At 41.8% G+C, this 22618-nt stretch overlaps 1 protein-coding gene across 3 annotated transcripts in view; it reads right to left on the reverse strand.

Annotated features, from left to right (window-relative positions):
* Positions 1-2205: 2205 nt before the first annotated feature.
* The window catches only part of PRKACB (protein kinase cAMP-activated catalytic subunit beta), a 123882-nt gene continuing 103469 nt past the window's right edge, over positions 2206-22618 (reverse strand). For all 3 annotated transcript variants that reach the window (XM_040360590.1, XM_040360593.1, XM_040360591.1), the window contains exons 6-10: positions 22366-22492; positions 20846-20941; positions 11403-11525; positions 10004-10168; positions 2206-4212 (exon numbers count right to left, since the gene is read on the reverse strand). In XM_040360590.1, the coding sequence (XP_040216524.1) occupies positions 4087-4212; positions 10004-10168; positions 11403-11525; positions 20846-20941; positions 22366-22492 (637 nt within the window). In that variant the 3' untranslated portion in view covers positions 2206-4086. The remainder of the gene's footprint in view (positions 4213-10003; positions 10169-11402; positions 11526-20845; positions 20942-22365; positions 22493-22618) is intronic.

Genomic DNA, 22618 nt, shown 5'->3' on the forward strand with positions numbered 1-22618 from the left:
ACAATTCCAGCTTGTGCCGGTCAACCCCAACTCTCTTACAACCAGCAATGGGTATTCAGCATTAAAGGAACACTAAAGGTTTGTTTTTTTATTAGATCAATTGATTGCTGTAAGCAAGAGCATTAAGTATCACTTACCTCGTTTTTCCTTTTGACCTCCAAAATACAGTAATCCAAGTTTGAAAATGCCATTTCCTGTCACTCCTCTTCTTGTTTTCCACCAGCATCTGAGCCGTTTTGCATGGTGGAAAGCAGAATGTGCTCACCCCCTCCCTATGACTACAGCCCTGCGTGAAGATGCTCTCTTATCCCTCACAGGCATGGAGGCTAAGCCTAATGGGAACTGTATTTCCCATTAGGCCGTGACGTAGCAAGAATGAATGCGCACCGCAAACCATGAAGTCAGTGAGAATAATGGATTCAGGAGTGACGGAGGTGAATAAAACAGCTCGATTTCAACAGGTATCAAACTGGTTATAATGGAAAACATTGCTTTTTACTTTATCAGCTACTGTCAGACTTTAATTTAAGAGAAAAATATTTTTGTCTTTACAACCCCTTTAAGTCAGAGGATAAGAGCAGTTATCAAGTTACACCGGTCACGACAGAATTATACAGGCTGCCATTGCCATCATTGGTGATGATTTGCCTTTAATTATTTCTGAGTAACCAAGCTGAAACAAGAAAGGACCCCTGACCAGGAGGAGAGATAGGGAGGCTGAATTGAGAATGTTCATTAGAGGAAAAATATTATAATATTCAATCATGCAGAGAGTAAATCTCCACTCTGGGTAGACATGGTCAACTCCTATAGTAATTAGCCTTGATGTATTTTGAAATACTGACAGCATCAAAAATATTAAAATGTATGTCAATCCAAAAACTTTTATTTTTGTTTATTGCTAAGAATAGTGTGTGGAATAATTTGAGCCACTGGTACGGTTTCACTACCATTACTTTTCATTTAGTGTTTTTACCAATGAAAATCTGCAGAGAAAAAAAAAAAAAGGGAATTTTACACATCCCCCTACTCCTAATATAAAGAGATCCTGTAAAAACCCAACACAGGTTCTAACTTCTATTTTTCTAGCCAAATTAAGGAAAAAAATTGTAACCTTGACATGCCCTTTAAGTCAAACACAACCAAGCAACAGGAGTTCACCAATGGCCTCTTTCATACTTCCCTCATTACACGTGTACGTTAAATCAAATTGTCCTAAACTTTCCTAAAAAAAAAAAAAAAATAATACAAACACACACACACACACACACACACACACACACACACACACACACCCCTCCCCGCTCTCCTCCACATTGGACAATTACATCCTTCAGTACTGAGCAGTAAAATCTTGTGATCTCCAGCATTTATTAAAATCTTTTTTTTTTCATTTTTTTTTTTTTTTTTTAAGTTCATAAACGACAACAAAGTTACTGTATAATTGATCGCATACAACCAGCATACAACAGCATGTCCTCAGTCTAAATGAAATACAAAAGATTTTTCATACATTTTTTTCATACAAAGAATTTGTTTAAATTTATTGTGACGTATATATATATTTTTTTTGTTACATAAAATTTGCTACAGCAAAGTATCTTAAACTTTTCTTGCACACACGTAAGTAAGTGTGGACAAAGACTGAAGTTCTCCTCGGCCTCCTTATTACACCGCTGTGCAAAAAAATAAAAATAAACAAGGAAAAAGGAAAAAATAAAAAAACGCTTGCCAACCTGAGGACATACACAGAGTGTGGACTTCTACATCGCCAAGTTGGTAATAAAACATCTGAACATGGACCTGTCTTGTACGAACATCTGAGGATACCCCCTGTTTACTGAAATGTTCACAAACAGTTTACTACCAACTTTCCTGTGGTAAAAATAAAAGGTCTCCATTTTTGGGGATGACGACACTTTGGCGTCAAACGACGTTAGCCCACAAGATGGCCACCACAGCTGTGTGTAGTCTACAGGCGCTTTTTAAATAGGTTAAAAGGAAGTAACGCCAGTGACTTCAATCTCCCAGCATTCACACAATATGATGGATGGAGATATTGAGAGAATATATATATATATATATATATATATATATATATATATATATATATATATATATATATATATATATATATATATATATATATATATATATTCTCAACATCGATCCATAATAAAAAGAATAAAATTCTGTGCATGTAGATGGATCAGAAAATTACTAACATTTATTGGAGACTGCTTCAAGTGTGCTGTTTTAAGACAGTTCACTGATAAATATATATATATGATGTGTACAAACGAGCAACAAAACCAAGTGGAGGGGACAGAGCAAAACATTGGCTGCAGAAGGAATCGAAACGGGGGTTAAAAAAAAAATAAAAAATGCTGCTGCTAATGGCAAGCTATTCTGTCAGATTGCAATTGGGGAGGTTAGGCCCAAATGCTACCGGTGCGGCCTCTTGTCTCACGGTGCTGCGCATTTTGTGCGAGGAACCCATAACGGGATTGAAAATTACAGCTCAAAATGGTGGCACCACCGTGATAATCTTCATTCAGATACATGATCTTAGCCAGCACCGCATCCTCCGTTTACTAATATAGTAAACCGGAACAAACCAAAGTAGCAACGTCTAAGGAGGGGTCAATAGCAAATGACAATGCAGCCTATATTTATTGTTGTAGGTTTTTCTTTTTTTTTTTTGCTAGAATTAGCCTTCCTACGGAAAAAATAAAATAAAAAATGAATTCTGAAAACAGAACAAGTTAAGGAGTCATAATAGTGTCACATTTTATTAACTGTGGTTATGTTTCCTTAAAAAAAAAAAAATACTGACTGTAGCTTTTATTTAAGAGTGCAGGCAGAGCAATATTAAAAACGCATCTTTTCACACAAGTGGCCTTATTAAATACCAGTGTGAAGAGTAATGCGTGAGGCAACTCGCAGCAAGATACAAAGGACTTCTGGCAGCCAAGTCCGGGAGGGGCACAAAGTCTGATTTCTGATTGGTTGCTATGAGCTACCACACGCCGATACTTATTTACTTAAGTCATGTGAGTCAACACTTTAACACTTTGTAGGACAAGACCAGCCAGATGTCTCTGCTCAGTGATTCGTGCATCGCCTTGTCATGTAACAAACAGATCCTGCCCCCAAAAAACAGGTGGGCAATAGACAAAATACAGCGGGGGAGGCAGGGCAATGGTCTAGCTAACCGAAGGTCAGAATCCACGTCAGCTTCTAACCAACCATGGTCTGTTTCATTCAAGGTGAAACATCTGAAAGCGCAAGTAAAAGTGTCAGAAAAGAGAACAACCTGTGCTGCCCTCGACCATCAACTTCTCCTTTAAATTTCTAATGTGCCATAGAAATAGGAAACAGAGAAGCCAATTGGTGCCAATGCAACACATGCCATTCTTTATATGGACCATGTATGTAGATGAGTGGCCCTCGCAAATTTTAGCTTCACAAAATAAAAAAATATGTTATATATTTGAATGCTGTGATGAAAGATAACCTGGAACTTCAGACGAAGATGGACAGGAAAGAAAATTATATATATATGTATATATTCATTACAAAGTGGCACAAAATGGAGGCAACAACATTATCAATTGTAGTCCTTACTAAGTGCAACATCTCCCGCAGTCACACACAAACACTCATTACACATCAGAAATAAAAAGGGAGTGTAAGTTGGGTAAAATACTACTTAAAAACGGTGAGGAGGACGAGGTGGCCGGGAAACATACAAGACGCAAAACAGAACCGGGATTGAGAGAGAAAAAAAAAAAAGAAAAAAAAAAAAAAAGGAATAAAAAGAAAGAAAAAGAAACACAAGATCAGTGGTCTAGTATTCTGCGTTACGGCACAAACAAGGCTTTTTTGTCGTTGTGCCGGGGTACTAGGGTCGGTGCAAACCGCACGCATGGAAGATGGCGCTCTAGACTTCAGTCAGCTTTGCGGAATGAAGGAACTAGGTAACTGTTTTGACATAAGATGGTCTCAGCTCCACCCCATCTGAAAACAGAGTGCAAAGATCCCAAAAATGTGAGCCCTGATGCCGTGTCGTTCTAAATGCACATCCTAAAAGTCAGTAAACTCTTTTGCGCATTTTTCGGTCAGGGACACGCGAATGTCTTCCTCTTCGTAGTCGTCAAAATTGCTGGTGTCGCCTGGCCCTCTGCACTTTGGTATGAACGGAGCTTCAACCTGAAGGGGAAGACAGACAGAGGGACATTAGTAAACGAGGCAAGAGAAAAGTTCTGCAAAATTAGCCGACACAGTGGAAGGATGACCCAGGCCTATGAGACAAAGCATTTACAATTTTATTTGGAAGGAAACGCTCTATGTAATTAACCGGTTAAGCCCCGGACCTTTAGGCAGCTAAATGCCCAAGCCAGGTTTTGCGATTCAGCACTGCGTCGCTTTAACAGACAATTGCGCGGTCGTGCGACGTGGCTCCCAAACAAAATTGGCGTCCTTTTTCCCCACAAATAGAGCTTTCTTTTGGTGGTATTTGATCACCTCTGCGGTTTTTATTTTTTGCGCTATAAACAAAAATAGAGCGACAATTTTGAAAAAAATGCAATATTTTTTACTTTTTGCTGTAATAAATATCCCCCAAAAACATATATAACATTTTTTTCCCCCTCAGTTTAGGCCGATACGTATTCTTGAGAAAAAGGAGAAGTTCCCCCAGGATGGGGCTTTAACGGCAACAATAATAAAGAGAGTAATGAGGTATTATAATACCTCATACTCTCTTTATTATTGTTGCCGTTAAAGCCCCATCCTGGGGGAACTTCTCCTTTTTCTCACTTAAACCAGGGGTGTTGGCAACTCTTTAGGGTCTTCCATATAAAATACTCTCCCTTCAATTGATACGTATTCTTCTACATATTTTTGGTAAAGAAAAAAAAAAAAAAAAAAAAAATCGCAATAAGCGTTTATCGATTGGTTTGCGCAAAATTTATAGCGTTTACAAAAATAGGGGATATTTTTATTGCATTTTTATTAATTATTGTTTTTTTACTACTAATGGCGGCGATCAGCGATTTTTTTCGTGACTGCGACATTATGGCGGACACTTCGGACAATTTTGACACATTTTTGGGACCATTGTCATTTTCACAGCAAAAAATGCATTTAAAATGCATTCTTTATTGTGAAAATGACAGTTGCAGTTTGGGAGTTAACCACAGGGGGCGCTGTAGGAGTTATGTTTCACCTAGTGTGTGTTTACAACTGTAGGGGGGTGTGGCTGTAGGTCTGACGTCATCGATCGAGTCTCCCTATAAAAAGGGATGACTCGATCGATGCAGCCGCCACAGTGAAGCACGGGGAAGCCGTGTTTACATACGGCTCTCTCCGTTCTTCAGCTCCGGGGAGCGATCGCAAGGGGGCGGATAGAAACGAATAGCCGCACCCTCGTCCCGGATCGCTCCCCGAGGGGATCCGACCGCCGCATGTTACGGGGGGGGGTGGGGGGGGGTCCCCCGATCGGACCCCCGACCCGCGGAAAGGCGGGGATGTACATGTACACCCATATGCCTGTACGTGCCATTCTGTGGATGTACATATACATGCGGCGGTCAGCAACCGGTTAAAGTCATACTAAACACACATTATTTAAGGTGAAGCTCCACTGGTGTTGCTGGGACCTAGTTCTGACAGGTACCCGCTTCCACTTTCAGGTCCTTTTGCCACAGCAATCTAAGACCATTTCCAGACCCTCCTCCTTTTGGGACAACACAGGTCCCAGACTGGAGCCCCTCTTTAAAAGGGGTTGTAAAGGTTTATTTTTATTTTCCAAATAGGTTCCTTTAAGCTAGTGCACCGTCACGTGACCCAGCTCTTTCCCAGCCTGTCTGCAGGGAAACATAAGCAGGAGGAGCTTCTAGTCATCTGCTGCTGGTCACATGTTCAAAACAAAAACACAGCCTTTGGAATACAGGAGTAAAAATAAACGTTTTTAAATTGTCATACAAATATTTATTTGAAACCAAATCTTTATTATTTTTGGCAATAACATGGTGTGGGCAGATTTCTGCCAATCACAGGCTGTGTCACGCCCCTCCAGCCTGTGCCTTAGAATAAGAGGGAGATGAATCCTCCAATAATCTACATTTAATATCCCACCCCTCTTGTAACTGGTTAGTGGGTATGGAGGAGGGGGTGGGCTGTCATGTATCACTGTGTATACACTCACATGTGTGACTATAGTCAGATGTGATAGGGACGAAATGCTCAGCATGGACACTGAAGAATGAGCATGTGCAAAGTTGCCACCACAGTTGCAAAGTCTCTAGCTAAATTGTAGAAGTAGACAGGAGATGGAGACGGAGAGCAGCAGGATCAACCAGTTTTGTTTTTTGCAGAATACAGAAAAATCTCAGTGACTTAGACCCCATACACACTATTAGATTTTCTGCAGATTTTTGTCTTCAGATTTACTAAGCATGTAGTGCAAGGGCCTGCCTGATTGCACACAAATTGAAACTCTTAAGGTTTGACCTCATAATACATGGTTTGGGTAAATCTGAAGACAAATCTGCAGAAAATCTAATAGTGCGTATGGGGTCCAAGTATGAATGGCATGCAATACACCAGGGGTCTCCAAACATTTTAATCAAAGGGCCGGTTTATTGTCCTTCAGACCCATTGCTGTTATGATAGGGAGGATGAGTGCCCCATTAGTGGTGTCAGTGGGAGAAATGGTGCTCCATTGTCGGTGTCAGAATAGTGTATCGTTTCGGGGGAAGGATAGTGCTCCAAGGGCCTGATAAAGGCAAGCAAAGGGCTGCAGTTTGGAGACCACTGCAATACACCATTTGAGAGTTTATGATGTGGGTTTAGCGACATTTTAATATCTGGAGCTTATGCCAACAATGCATATTTGTAGACCGTGCAATAATCTACAAACATTGTAAAATTATATATTTTTGGTGCGGTGCTGTACACTATATGCCTCAAATATTTATGAACACCTGATCTACCTACATCAGCTTGATGGACAACCCTTTCAAAAATGAAGGAATATAATATAGACTTGGCTCCCACCCTTTACAGCTATAACAGCCTCCATTATTCTGGGAAGGCTTTCCATAAGTGTATCTGTGGCAACTATTGTCCATTTAGCCAAAAAAGATTTGGGAGGTCAGGTACTGATGGTGGACAAGGCGACCTGGTTTGCAATCTTGTTCCAATACAACCAAAAGGTGTCCAGCAGAATTGAAGCCAGGACTCTGTCCAGGCCACTTGAGTTCCTCCACACCAAACTTATTAGACCATGTATATACCAGGTTGGCTTTGTATAGGCACAGGAGCAGAACAGGGCCTTCCCCAAACTGTTACCACAATGTTGGACACACACAATCATCTAAAATGTTTCTGAATGCTGTAGCATTAGCAGAAACCTTCTCTGGAAACACCTGAACTCCATCATTCCACATACTTTGGGCCATAAAGACAAGTGTTAAACAATTTGCCTTGTATTGTATTTCCACAGTATCAGCAAGTGTCATTATCTGGTCACCAGGGGGCAATGTTGTGCTGGTGATTTTGGGGACAGCAGTGGTTGCAGGTATAGGAAAAAAGAAAATCTCACTAAGGGCCCCTTTACAATTGCTTCAAAATGTGGAATTCGTCACACCTTTTTTTAAAGCGCTCTGAATGCCAATTAAAGCACCTCTCACTAGCTAAAATGGTTACCTTACAGTCCTGCTCACACTGTGGCGTTTACTTTTCTTCAAGGTATACATAATGTCGTTTTCTTGGTGCTTCAAAGCATCTCCAAAGCCTTCCATAGAAGTCTATGACAAAGCTCGCCAACAGTACCTGGAGCTTTTGAGGGGCTTTTATTCAGAGTTAGTTTTACTTTGTTTTAGAGGTATTGCTGTATGATATATCCCAGAATGCACTGGGAAACAAACAAGAGAACCAGATAGACATCATGAGCAGTCACTTTCAGTTCATGTGTATATATTCTGGTGTCTGAGTGTCTGGTGCAGACATTACATCTGGTGTGCAGCGTGGCACAGCAGGGTAGCAATAATCATGGGGATCTGCTGAACGGGGACACCAATGATCCGGGGATCTGCTGAACGGGGACACAAATGAGCCGGGGACCTGCTGAACGGGGACACCAATGAGCCGGGGACCTGCTGAACGGGGACACCAATGAGCCGGGGACCTGCTGAACGGGGACACCAATGAGCCGGGGACACCAATGAGCCGGGGACCTGCTGAACGGGGACACCAATGAGCCGGGGATCTGCTGAACGGGGACCCCAATGAGCCGGGGATCTGCTGAACGGGGACCCCAATGAGCCGGGGATCTGCTGAACGGGGACCCCAATGAGCCGGGGATCTGCTGAACGGGGACCCCAATGAGCCGGGGATCTGCTGAACAGGGACCCCAATGAGCCGGGGATCTGCTGAACAGGGACCCCAATGAGCCAGGGATCTGCTGAACAGGGACCCCAATGAGCCAGGGATCTGCTGAACAGGGACCCCAATGAGCCGGGGATCTGCTGAACAGGGACCCCAATGAGCCGGGGATCTGCTGAACAGGGACCCCAATGAGCCGGGGATCTGCTGAACAGGGACCCCAATGAGCCGGGGATCTGCTGAACAGGGACCCCAATGAGCCGGGGATCTGCTGAACAGGGACCCCAATGAGCCGGGGATCTGCTGAACAGGGACCCCAATGAGCCGGGGATCTGCTGAACAGGGACCCCAATGAGCTGGGGATCTGCTGAACAGGGACCCCAATGAGCTGGGGATCTGCTGAACAGGGACCCCAATGAGCTGGGGATCTGCTGAACAGGGACCCCAATGAGCTGGGGATCTGCTGAACAGGGACCCCAATGAGCTGGGGATCTGCTAAATGGGGGTACCCCTAAATTTTGTATATTTTCGTTCTACTCCTTGTAAGAGGAAATCACTGATCACACACTTTTAGGAGGAGATAATTAGGGTTCAGTGAGGAAGGTTCACAGAGTAAAGAATGGGGAGATCCATTAAATGCTGCATGTCTTCTCTAATTGATCCCCAGACAGATTTCAAACAGCCACCGCTGAGACAATATACAGAGACAAAAAAACACTTCCCTTACATAACCACATTTCTTCTATGAACGCTCACTTACTTCTTTACCGGGAGCCAGAGCAGGTGGGTATAGACAGAAAATGTAAAAACAAAGCTTAGAGAGACTAGCAAATTTTATATATATTTGATTATAGAAGCTGATTGGTTACCAAGCACAGCAAACCCAGATTCTGTGTACACCAGTTTGCATAAACCCCGCCCATCCCCCCCCCCCGCCAGTTTTCAGAGCAGGAAGTGTTTTCTTAGGACTAACAAAATCCTTGCTACTAAAAAATTTAAAATGTAGCCATTTTGTTTAGTTGTTTTAAGAGTGGTACAGGGATACAATATCTGTCTGTCTCTGTTGGGGAGATTTTATCTGATCAGTCTCCAGGACCGATAATGGGGGAAAACCCCAAAGACATGCTGATAGGTTAATTGGCTTCTGTCTAAAAAAAAAAAATTGCCCCTAGTATATGAATGCGAGTTAGGGACCTTAGATTGTAAGCTTCTTGAGGGTAGGGACCGATGTGAATGTACATTGTATATGTAAAGCGCTGCGTAAATTGACAGAGCTGTACAAGTACCTAAATAATAATAATGATAATAATAATAATAATAATAATAATAATAATAATAATAATAATGAGCTATCGCCAGAACAGAAAGAGTGAAGAAATGAAGACACCTTCACTTTGGAGAGGTTTCCCTTACTTCCTGTTGTGTCTAATGGAACAAAGTGGGGAGAAAAACAAAACTGGCAGCAGTTTGACATATCTGTGAAAGATCTATTCTGATTGGCCGTTGCACGTGACTACATGCCATCCATTATATAAAAACAAAATAAAAAAATAAAAAAACTTGTAAACAATCAAACAGGCAATTAAAAGCCACAATCTAACCAGTAATTTACCTTTCTCTGGTATATGGCGATCCAATCTGTAGTGGCAAACCACTTGTGGTTCTTAATATCGTTAACCCCGTTCTTCAGATTGCCATATCTTTTAGTCAGGTCTACCTGCAGCAAGTTCCTTAGTAAGTCTTTAAGGTCTGAACTGAAATGGGATGGGAACCGTACCTGGGCAGAGACAACAGACATTCTGCGTTAGCTGTTAGAACTCTAAAAGTGAAGTTATACAACGGACGTGCGACTTTTCCACGAAACACATGCTTTAAGACAATTCTGAAAAATGTACAATATAAATAACAAAAGAAAAAATATATAATAATCGCTGTACAGTCAATTTATTTATTCCTGCTGTTAGTGTAGCTTTTGTAATTGATGTACTTGGCACTAAAGTGTGTCTAATACCAAGAACAACATTTAAGATATACTCCAGCTTACTAGTCATTGGATGAGGTGGCTGCATGTGTTTTTTTTTTTACCTGGTGATTCTGCAAGTAACACAGTACTTTGTCCTCGGGGGACAACGCTCATTCACCAGTCATTTATCTATGGAGGAGCAGCTTTGTTTCTTCTCCATAACCAGTTCATGATTGCCCTGTAGGAGATTAACTGCTACAGGAGGGCCGTTCTGTGCAGAATCTCATATATATATATATATATATATATATATATATATATATATATATATATATATATATATATATATATATATATATATATATATATATATATATATACACGCGATTCTGCAGTCGCCTAGTGGGCACGCCACTCCTGCAAGATCACTCTGGATAGTGGAGATGAAACAAATAATTTTTTTTTTTTATTAATTTCCAATGAAGGGACTTGATCAGTGCATATCTCCAGGAAGGATCCCTTTAGGTAACGTGAACGGTGGGTGAAACTCTCCCGCTAGGTGGTCGGCAATGGAAGAATGCATCAAGGATGGAAACTTCTGGAGTGGACACTGCAGGAAGCTTAGACTACTGCTCTGCTAAAGTGGATCACTACTCCATGGTTCCTGCAGTGTCCAATTTAAAAAGACCATCTCCATGTTTTTTGCAGTGTTCAATTCGGAAGAACCAGGTCCATGGATCCTGCAATGTCAAACGCAAAAGTTTCCAGTAAGTTGCTTACATCTCACTCTTTGCCTACCTAGAGAGAGTTTTGAACAATTGTTGATGTGACCTTGCATTCCATTCTCGGGTGAAATACCACGATTAGGTCTCCTCACTTAAAAGCGCAATGTTAACTTTTTTAATAATAAACAAAAAGGGGTGTAAGATTTGGTATGGTGTTTTTGTGGCGTGTTGGTTGAGAATATATATATAAAAAAAAAAACAGAATACTGTGGCAGCATCGGGGGAAACACAAAACGCAACCCGTCTTCTACACGTGGACTTACCTTTCCTGAAACAATTTTTTCATATATTTGTATGGGCTGATCGGCAAAAAATGGAGGATAACCAGCTGCCATTTCATAGATTAAAACACCTAATGCCCACCAATCGACTGCTTTGTTATAGCCCTAAAAAGAAAAAAATAATTATCATATAGTATAAAGCAATATTCACTCGACTCATTGTTGTCAACAAAATATACACTGCCCGGCCATTTTTTAGGTTCACCTTGCTAGTACCGGGTTAGACCCCTTTTTGCTTTCAGAACTGCCTTAATTCTTTGTGGCATAGATTCAACAAGGTGTTGGAAACATCACAGCATCACACAGTTGCTGCAGATTTGTCGGCTGCACATCCATGATGCCAATCTCCCGTTCCAACACATCTCCCAAAGCTGCTCTATTGGATTGAGATCTGGTGACTGTGGAGGTGATTGAGTACAGAGACCTCATTGTCATGTTCAGGAAACCAGTGGTGAGATGATTGGAGCTTTGTGACCTGGTGCATTATCCTAGAGCAGGGATAAGCAATTAGCGGACCTCCAGCTGTTGCAAAACTACAAGTCCCATCATGCCTCTGTCTCTGGGTATCATGCTTGTGGCTGTCAGAGTCTTGCAATGGCTCATGGGATTTGTAGTTCTGCAACAGCTGGAGGTCCGCTAATTGCATATCCCTGTCCTACAGGAAGGAACCATCAGAAGATGGGTACACTGCAGTCATAAAGGGATGGACATGGTCAGCAACAATACTCAGGTAGGCCGTGGTGTTTAAACGATTATCAATTGGTACTAAGGGGTCCAAAGTGTGCCAAGAAAATATCCCCCACACCATTACTCCACCAGCCTGAACCGTTGATACAAGGAAACAATCATGCCACATTCAAAGTCACCTAAATCCCCTTTCTTCCCCATTCTGATGCTCGATTTAAACTTCAGCAAATAGTCTTCACCACAACTAGATGCCTAAATGCACCAAGTCGCTGCCATGTAATTGGCCGATTAGCAATTTGTGTTAGCAAGCAATTGAACAGGTGTACCCAATAAAGTGGCCGGTGAGTGTATGTGCATTTAATGCATTTAATGCAAGGTATTTACTGGGAAAAGCCTCCCTTGAGTAGAAGACATCCAACATTCCTGAAACTGGTGCTGGGTGTCAATCTTGGAAGTGAAGTAAGCAGCCCCAGCAAACTCATAGTTGTCACTCAAGTGAAACTCTATACCATTCACTGCTTGTCGGTGGCTACAGAAAAGCTTATGTAGGAAAATGACAAGTGAAGGAGCTAGCCCAGCATAGAGGAGAAAGCATTTAAAATATCTGCTTTTTACCTGCAATGTTGTTGCATTGGTGGCATGGTCTCTTTAAATAGATTACCATCACATGCCGTGAGGCCTATTGGATACACACATTAGGGACAGTGCAACCTGGTGGGTTGAACGCGAATTTGTCACTGACGTGCTTTATAGATGATCGCTGTGACTTCCATTAAGCTCCCCTATGCAATGCCTTATGGCCTTTGATTGGGCTTATCTATCTAGTGTTCTTCTTCAATCGCATATTATTCTTGCGCCATCGTATTTATTTAAAGTTATTCTCTGATCTTATCTTGCCATTGTATATTAGAAATGACATCCCATATGGTATTTTTTATACCATCGTTTTTTTTCAAGCCCCCTGTGGGCTTCTTTTAACTGTATTTTGTTTTCTTTTTTCATGGTTGACATTGTAGACATTTTTACATTTGACTATGTATGGACGATGACCCTATCAACTTAGACCTTTAGGCAGGTTTGACATAGGATGTACATCGATATGGCTCGTTTTTGAGTGACCATTTGTCTGTTGGTGTTCTCACCCGGACCGTTAGCCCTCTGTATTGTGTCTACATGTCATATCTTACACTTTTTTAACAGTCTGTTCACCCTGGTGCTTTCTTACCTTTTTGTTTTTTGGTATTTTCTTTTGCTTTTTCTTTTCTTCTGTTTCAGTAATTTCACTTTGTTTTGTTTTTTGATTTCTGCTTTGTTTTGTTTTATTTTTGTTTTATATTTATTTTTATTTATCTTTATTTTTATTTGTATTTTTCTATTTTTATTTTTATTTTTATTTGCATTTATTTATTTTTATTTTTATTTATTTATTTTTATTTTTTATATTTATTTTCATTTTTTATATTTATTTTTATTTTTATTTATTTATATTTATTTTGATTTTTTTCTATTTATGTTAATTTACATCTATTTTTATTTTTATTTATATTCTTTATTTCTTACATTTTTTCTAGTTGTTTATTATTGTTTAATTTTACTTTTTTTCTTTTTTTCTTTATTCTTTTTCTCCTTTTTTTCTTCTTTTTTGTCTATCTATGTAGGTGTATGGTTCTGTATTGGTGCTTATTATTAGTCATTTTACCTTTTTTTATAAAAAGTTTCTTCTTTTCTTCACTTATTATCTTATCCTGGGTGAATATAGCACGCTTCCTCTCTAGTACCTCCCATTGAACCATATCACAGCGGCTTGTTTTACAAGTCGCGCTGTCACATTATACATTTTTTCTGGCAATGTACAACTGAGCAGCTATGCGATCACTGTTTTGATCGTGAACACAGCTGGGGGTATGTACCCCATGTGACTCTTTGCTCATGCCTGTTTGTGATTAACTGATCACTAATAGGTGCTTGCATAACATACCTAATGTAGACTCCTGATTGGATGGGTGGGTAGAGGGAGGAGGTGTTTGGGGTGGGTGGGTTTTATTTTTCAAAGATTTTCATTGGTGACAGCTTCTTATATATTTGTTTGCTTTATTGTATTTGTATCTTTTTGCCTGACGAAGAGGTCCTGCGTGGCCTCGAAACGTTGCTCTTTTTGACATAATAGATATGCATTAAATCTTTGGACGTTATGATTCCTGGTGTGCTGGCGAGTATATATATATACCATCACATTTAAACACCATCGCTATCGCTGCTTCACCACTTGCCGACCACAGGCCATTTCTAAGCAGCCCGGAACCCACACGGTTAAAACAAGCTCGGTGCAGTTTTTTTAGCCAGCGGCTAAATATTTCAGCGCTGTTGCATTTTGAATGATAATTGCGCGGTCATGCTATACTGGAGACAAATGATAATTTTATCATTTTTTTCCCCCCACACAATTTTTTTTTGGTGGTATTTAAAATGGTTTTATACCCCGCTGAGCGATTTTTACCGACCGGTAAACCTATAATACGGCTTACCTGTAGGTAAAATGAATATCTTCTAATCCAGCACGGTTTAGGAGATATTCATCCTGCAAGCAGCCACTGATGTCAGCGGCGCATGCGCTCCAAAGGTCCAGCATTCTTGCTGGAACTGAGGGTTCCAGCACACATGCGCGGGAGTGGCGTCATTGTGGCTCCGGCCACTCAACACCTGGAACCTGGAAGAAACCCCCATGGGAACATGTCAGCCCCCTCAGCAGCGACTGAGCGTCGCTGTGGGGGATTTGTTCTAAGGAAAGAATTTCATAATGTGCTAGTATGTGATGTATACGAACACATCATGCCACCGTCTTGCAGGTTATTTTTATTTTTTTAATCACCAGTGGGCTTTTTATTTTTTGCTAAAACCGATAGGCTGCACTGGTGGGCAATAGGTGGCACTAATGGGGGCTGCACTGATCATCAATGTCCCCTGACACAGACTGGTTATCGGCTCTCCTCATGCTTCGACATTGTGTGAGGAAAGGAATGCCGATAACCAGCAAGTTTGTTTACAGTGTCATCAGCTGTGATTGGACACGGCTGTTCACATGGTAAAGGTCTCTGTGATTGGCCCTTTTCCCCCGATCTGTGATCAGTGGTATCCTAGGGACACAGCAATGATGGCTGTGCGCCGCAGTGGAAGCACAGGGGGGGGGGGGGCATGGCTCTGGGAGGACGCCAATAGACAACCTCCCAGAACTGGACTACAACGCTGTAGCTGTCATTCGACTATAGCGTAGACGGAAAATGGTTAACACGGTCCTCATCACCTGAGGTCTAGTGGCATTTACAGGATACAGAGTTCTGCAGAGGTGGGGCATTGCCGACCTTACACAATACAGGACCAGCACACAAAATAGATTTGTGTACGGCCATAAAAACATTATTCAACTTGCGTGACAGATGCAAAAACAAAGGGGTTGTAAACCCTCTGCGTTTTTACCCCTAATGCATTAAGGCGAAAACCTTTAGTGCAGTAGCCCCCCCAGCATCTCCTTATACTTTCCTGAGCACTGTAATTCCCATGACGGGAATAAGCACACCAGCTCCAGCCGTGTACCGTGTCCTGATTGATAGCAGCGTTGCCATTGGCTCCCGCTGTTGTCAATCAAATCCAATGACGCTGGGGGCAGAGCAGAGTAACAGCGCTTCTCTGACAGGACACTGGAGAAGAGGAGGAGCAAGGAACACCGCAGAGGGACCCCAGAAGAGGAGGATCGGAGCAACTCTGTGCAAAACCAACTGCACAGCGGAGGCAAGTATGACAGGTTTTTTATTTTTTAAAGTCAGATTTGAAACCTCAAACATTTTCCACAGAAAATGGCATGAAAATCAATACACTGTGTACATAAACAAGTACACTTATCTTAGTTCATACTGCTTTTCTTTAATTACATTCACCTTATTAAATTTAAAAAAAAAGCCTTCCTTCGAGATCTTTTTTTTTTTTTTTTAACAAATGAGTTTAAATGTCATACAAAGCATGTGAGAAGAAGCGTGTGATGCCATGCACCTTATCTTGCTCATGCGCAGTATAAAAAATACAGCAAGTTCTCACAGCTTAGGTACAAGATGTCCCTGAAGCCTTTAGTGATGCTGACTTTCCAGGGGCATTAGTGCAGCCGGGGCTGTCACCTAGTGCCTTCAGGGGAATAAGGAAGAGGACACAAAAGGTAAGACGCATGTTGCTGAGTATTTGATACAAAGTGGAGGGGGTGATCTGCTTTAATTTGTTTTTACTGTGGGAAATGTGATACAAGGTTTATGTCTTTTTCATGCAAGGTCTATTTTAACCACTTAACCCCCGGACCATATTGCTGGTCAAAGACCAGAGCACTTTTTGCGATTCGGGACTGCGCCGCTTTAACTGACAATTGCGCGGTCGTGCGACGTGGCTCCCAAACAAAATTGGCGTCCTTTTTTCCCCACAAATAGAGCTTTCTTTTGGTGGTATTTTATCACCTCTGCGGTTTTTATTTTTTGCGCTATAAACAAAAATAGAGCGACAATTTTGAAAAAAAATAATATTTTTTACTTTTTGCTGTAATAAATATCCCCCAAAAATATATAAAAAAACATTTTTTCCCCTCAGTTTAGGCCGATACGTATTCTTCTACCTATTTTTCGTAAAAAAAATCGCAATAAGCGTTTATTGATTGGTTTGCGCAAAAGTTATAGCGTTTACAAAATAGGGGGTATTTTTATGGCATTTTTATTAATATATTTTTTTTACTAGTAATGGCGGCGATCAGCGATTTTTTTTCGGTACTGCGACATTATGGCGGACACTTTTGACACATTTTTGGGACCATTGGCATTTTTATAGCGATCAGTGCTATAAAAATGCATTGGATTACTATAAAAAATGCCACTGGCAGTGAAGGGGTTAACACTAGGGGGCGGGGAAGGGGTTAAGTATGCCTGGGTGTGTTCTTACTGTGGGGGGGGGGAGTGGCCTCACTAGGGGAAACACTGATCCTCTGTTCATACATTGTATGAACAGAAGATCAGCATTTCCCCTGCTGACAGGACCGAGAGCTGTGTGTTTACACACACAGCTCCCGGTCCCCGCTCTGTAACGAGCAATCGCGGGTGCCCGGCGGCGATCGAGCCCGCCGGGCACACGCACGGGAGTCGGGGGCGCGCCTCCGGCGGCGCGCACGCGCCCCTAGTGGCCGCTCGAGGAGCGGACGTATAGCTACGGGCTCTCGCCCAGAAGAGCCGACCTGCCGCCGTATAATGACGGTGGCTGGTCGGCTAGTAGTTAAAGCCCACTTGACATCTCAGTGAAAATTACATTGTTACATGGTTAGTCTGGTTGTAATAAAAAAACAAAAAAATAAATAAAACAAATGCAACAAGTTCAACCAATATAACAAAAGAATAAAAAAATGTAGGCAAATTAAAAACCTGCATAAACAGAACCCCATACCTGGAGTTGATCTAAAACTCACAGAACATGGAGAAAATGGATCAACCAGGGAAAAATAAATAAAATCCTTTCTGATCCCCTAAGGCGATCAGAGATTTTAACAATGTCTGGTGTTATTACTTATAAATGGTAATAGTCAGGCATATTCTGTGCATTTAGGCATGCATCCAGCTTTTGTAAAACAATCAACTCAGCTGGCTAGAACTAGTTCCAGAGGGAGTCTACTCCACCCTGTTATGATATGAATACAATTAGGGTGCAAGTAAAATGTTAAAGGCTTCAAAGCTGGCCACACACTAATCGAAATTCAGCCAGTTCAGTAGGGACCAGCCACATTTCAATCAGTGAGCGGCTGTCTCTGCTTGACGTCTTTCAAAAGGTAAATTTTTCTTGATCAGTTGCTGCAGCTACTGATCGGTGTATTCTCTGACAGCAGCAGGTCCTAGCGGGGGGAAGGGGGGGGGATTTCTCCATCCACCTTGTTTGTGTAGATGGAGGAAGCTATTTAAGTGTAATAGTGTTACTATTGGTTTGTTTACTACAGCAGCTCAAGCACCCCTAAATCATTCCAAATTAGAGATACAGCTCTTCAAATCGACAATGTTCATCCTCCCTGAAACGTCCCTTGTGACAGCAACAGGTAATCTTTATGGAGAGGTCTGGGGTCCATTAGACCCCAGAGGTCTCCTCTACCCTTAAAAGCATCTGATGACACCAAGATCGGTTTTAAAACTGGCGCGGTTTACATCCGAGGAAACTAAAGTGACATAACAGTGCTGATTGGAGACCTTCTGGCCCTTAAAAATCTTTGGAGGCAAGGGGGAACCGCCAGCTTCAGTTCCAGGTTCTCGGGCGGAGGGGGGGAGAACCTGCAGAGAAATCGGCGGGAGGGGGTGACCTATCCTGCCGCCTGTGAAAGCAATCCAGAGACCAATTAGCATTTCCCCCCGATGTTGTAAAGCGCTGCGCAAACAGTTGGCGCTATATAAATCCTGTATAATATTATTATTAATAATAAAGATGGCTTTTACAAAAAAAAAGCTTGGCGCCTACAGAAAAAAACAATAGCGGGATGATGCTTGTAGCTGCAGGCATCATCCTGGTATACCACTTGAAAGCCGCAATTGAAGTATTGCGATCTTCAAGTGGTTTTAAGCATGTACCATATTACTTAAAGCGGGGGTTCACCCAAAAATAAATTTTTAACATTACATTCAGCCGAGCTGTCCTAATGACAATCGGCTGTTCCCCCCCCCCGTACATACCTTTTTTCACCGCCGCTTCCGGGTATGTCTTCTCCGGGACTGGGCGTTCCTATCTGATTGACAGGCTTCCGACCGTCGCATACTACGCGTCACGAGTTGCCGAAAGAAGCCGAACGTCAGTGCGGCTCTATACGACGCCTGCACACAGACGTTCGACTTCTTTCGGCAACGCGTGACGCGTAGTATGCGACGGTCGGAAGCCTGTCAATCAGATAGGAACGCCCAGTCCCGCAGAAGACATACCCAGAAGCGGCGGTGAAAATAAGGTATGTACGAAAAAAAAAGCAAAAAAAAAAACAGCCGATTGTCATTAGAACAACTCGGCTGAATGTAATGTTAAAAATAGATTTTTTGGGTGAACCCCCACTTTAACACTAATGCAACTACATAATACTGAACACGAATACCAACTACAATTTTCACCGAGACCTCAGCTGCCGCCAAGTAGAATGTGGATAATGTGCAACATGTAGAAAAATGAATGCCCAGCTCCAAAACAAAATGTATGTTTTGGTTTCGCATGGAGAGGGGGAAGGGTTAGATACCCTATCAGAATTCTATTACTCCTAGTCCAAAAAGTTGGGATGACATATACTGTAGGTGACATGTTTAAAGTCTTTGCAATTTTACCATGAGGAACATTCTGAAATTGTTCAGCTTTTCACAGATTATTGACCCTCGGCCCATCTTTACTTTTCAGACACCGATGCTCTAAGAAGCTTTTTTTATACCCAGTCATGTTACTAATCCATTGCCACTTAACCTAATTAGATGCAAAATGTTCTTCTATCTCTTTCTAGTTAGTACCACTTTGCCAGCTTTGTTTTGCCCTGTCCAAAGTTTTTCGAGACATGTGGCTGTCAAATTTCAAAATCAACATATGTTTTCCCCCAAACCAAAAAATGTTCTCGGTTTAAAAGGAGAAGTATGGGAATCTGCATACAATTCGCAATAACAGGAGAATGTGACCTGCTCTCTATGGAGCCGGTTCACATATCTCCAATGCGGCTCCAGAGTAAACTTGCACAGGAGCCCTGTGTGGCTTTTGGTCTGTTTTCAGGACGAATTCAGACCTGAAACAGTGAACCAGGATGCACAGGACCCCTGCTGGGAGTTGCATCGGCATCCAGTGTGAACTGAGCCTAATACTTAGGTGGATGCAGCATTGGTCTGATGCTGTATCTGTCTCCCGCCACCTCTTCACCGAAAACCGAGATATCGGACACCAGCGATGGCTCAGTTCTCACAGATCCCCAAGCAGAGAGCCGATGCCCATCAATCAGCAGCTCTCCTGCTCTGCTCCTCCACACTCACTGGAGCAAAGAGCTGTGTAGGGGCGGGGAGCGGCACGGTGCCTGGACTGATCTTGATGACTTCAGCAGAGAGTGGACCCATAGAAGAAGCCTAGCCAAACAAGCTTAGGCTGGACTTCTCCTTTAAACACTGGATATGTTTTCCATTCTGTTTTTATGTAGATTGTACACAGCATCTAAATTTTCTTGGAATTGGGGCTGTAGGTTCACCCAAATTGTACTAGTGACAACCGTCATTGAAACAGAGCATGGGTAAAGCCAACAATGTAAACGGTCACTAGAACAACGTTGGAAATACTTCTATTACCTTCTGTTTAACAGAGACACAAACACTGAATCTGTGACCCCATTGGGGAAAATCCCCCTCATTACAATACAGTGAGTACAGGAAGTAAGATACATCAATCTCACTTACATGAGTACTACATTTCTAAACTCTTCCAGGCTCTATCAAAAAAATAAAAATGGTTTGGCCTACAGTTGGGCTTTAAATGCTGAAATTAAATTGGGAATAAAGCATTAGCTATGGGGTGCATTGTGTATTAATTGTATCTTCTGTATCAGAGACCACACATCTATGGAAATCAAACAGTGTGATATTTGAAAGACGATGTGCAGCAGCGCAATAAAGTCACATTGATATTTTACACCTGTTCACACTAGAAAAGCAATCTAACTTGGTACAGCGCTCACTAACCTTGCTCAAAATTATTTCTGGTGCCAGGTACTCTGGGGTCCCACATAACGTCCAAGTTCTTCCCTTTACTCTCTTTGCAAACCCAAAGTCTGTGACCTGAAAAAGAGGACAAATGTTATTATTCCTGCAACTGGGAAATCTGTAAGGAGAATCATGGGAGAATTGCAGGTAGCTACAAAATTGTACATTTTATAAATCAAACACTCTGAGCTTCTCACGATTATGTGGACCTTTCAGTAATTTTGCAAGTCTTTGAATAAATTCCTGACACATAGCAATGTACAGCTACAGTATGAATCCCAGGACATGCCTTGTGCCAAGCACATGCCCTTCTTCCTACGTAACACAGGAGGAGGATGCCTGCTCACCAATTGTGGTTGCAGGTTCCACATCGATCCCACAGATATGGCACATATAAACATACACTGGTTCAAGCTGGACCAATGTAATTATGAACAAAACTTCCATAGCTGCAATTCAGCTTTATAGCATTTATCAGGTGTGTAAATGGTCCCACCTGATGGGCAGAGAGATTCTTAACCTTAGAAACAGTTCTAAATATAATGGGCACAAGCCCATCTCGTCATCAGAGGGTCTACAGAAGTGTTAATGCTGAGTAGGTGACTTCAGTTTGGTATCTGGACCCATGGCTCTCACAGTTTCCTGCATCCCTTAACCTGTGGTCTAAATGTGGAGCGAAAGAGAAGAAAAGGGAGTGGAGAGGGAAGAGAAAAATATGAAAAAGAATAGAATGCAAAATGTGTGAGGGGGGTATGGAGTAAAGAGGGGTGGCACTAAGAGGCTGAATCTGTTGAGCATAGAGATGAAAGGGTATGGGGTGTTTAATGGAGAGGGCCTCCCAAAGAGCACACCCTCCACTATATGTATATATATTTTAAGGTAAAAAAAAAGAAATCAAAAAACAAAACAAAAAAAGTAAAAAACAAAACAAAAAAACTTTACTTGCAGCCTGGAAAGCAGACAGATACTCTTGACAAGTCTGCAGGAGTCCCAACAGGCAGAGACAATGAACTACCAGAACGCTCAACAGCACCATGGTAGTTCATTGAAACTACAAGCCCACAGCCACACAAGTTGTCAGGACTTGTAGTTTCCCATTCACAGAGTACTGTTAATGGATTTTCAAACGGTGCCTGGAGAAGATGCCGGCCAGCTGTCATTGGGAAGGAGGGGGGAGAGGCTGCAGCTGCGGGCACATGTTGCACCTTAAATACAGGCGAAACATGTAACATGTTCCAAAAGGTGAACTTGTAAAATGGCTGATCTGTCTATAGAGATTACATATGGTTGGCTACTGTGCATAATGCATGTCCTTTTATTCACCACCACCTTTTGTAATTTCATCAAAACACTGAAATCTGCATGTCAGTTCTGCTATCTGCAAGATTGTAGATCGGGTCACACAAAAGTACAATCTATTTTTATTTTTCCTGGCTGGAGCAATGATCCACCAGAAATAAAATGCTGGGTGTCAACTACACAGGCAATCATTCCCTTACCTGAATATATCCTTGTTGGTCGATTAAAAGATTTTCTGGTTTGAGATCTCTGTAGATGAGGTCTAGTGAATGGAGGTACTCGAATGTTAAAACTATCTGAGCTGCATAGAACCGTGCGTGGGGCTCACTGCAAAGAAATGAAAGTGCTCAATTAATAGAAATGGTAACATATGCAGTGAACAGCACTCATGGTAAACCTTTTTAAAACGTCATAAAATCCTAATGTCTGTCACTGGCAATACATCAAGGTGGA

This window comes from Rana temporaria, chromosome 7 (genome assembly GCF_905171775.1).
Source record: "Rana temporaria chromosome 7, aRanTem1.1, whole genome shotgun sequence".
Taxonomy (NCBI): Eukaryota; Metazoa; Chordata; class Amphibia; order Anura; family Ranidae; genus Rana; species Rana temporaria.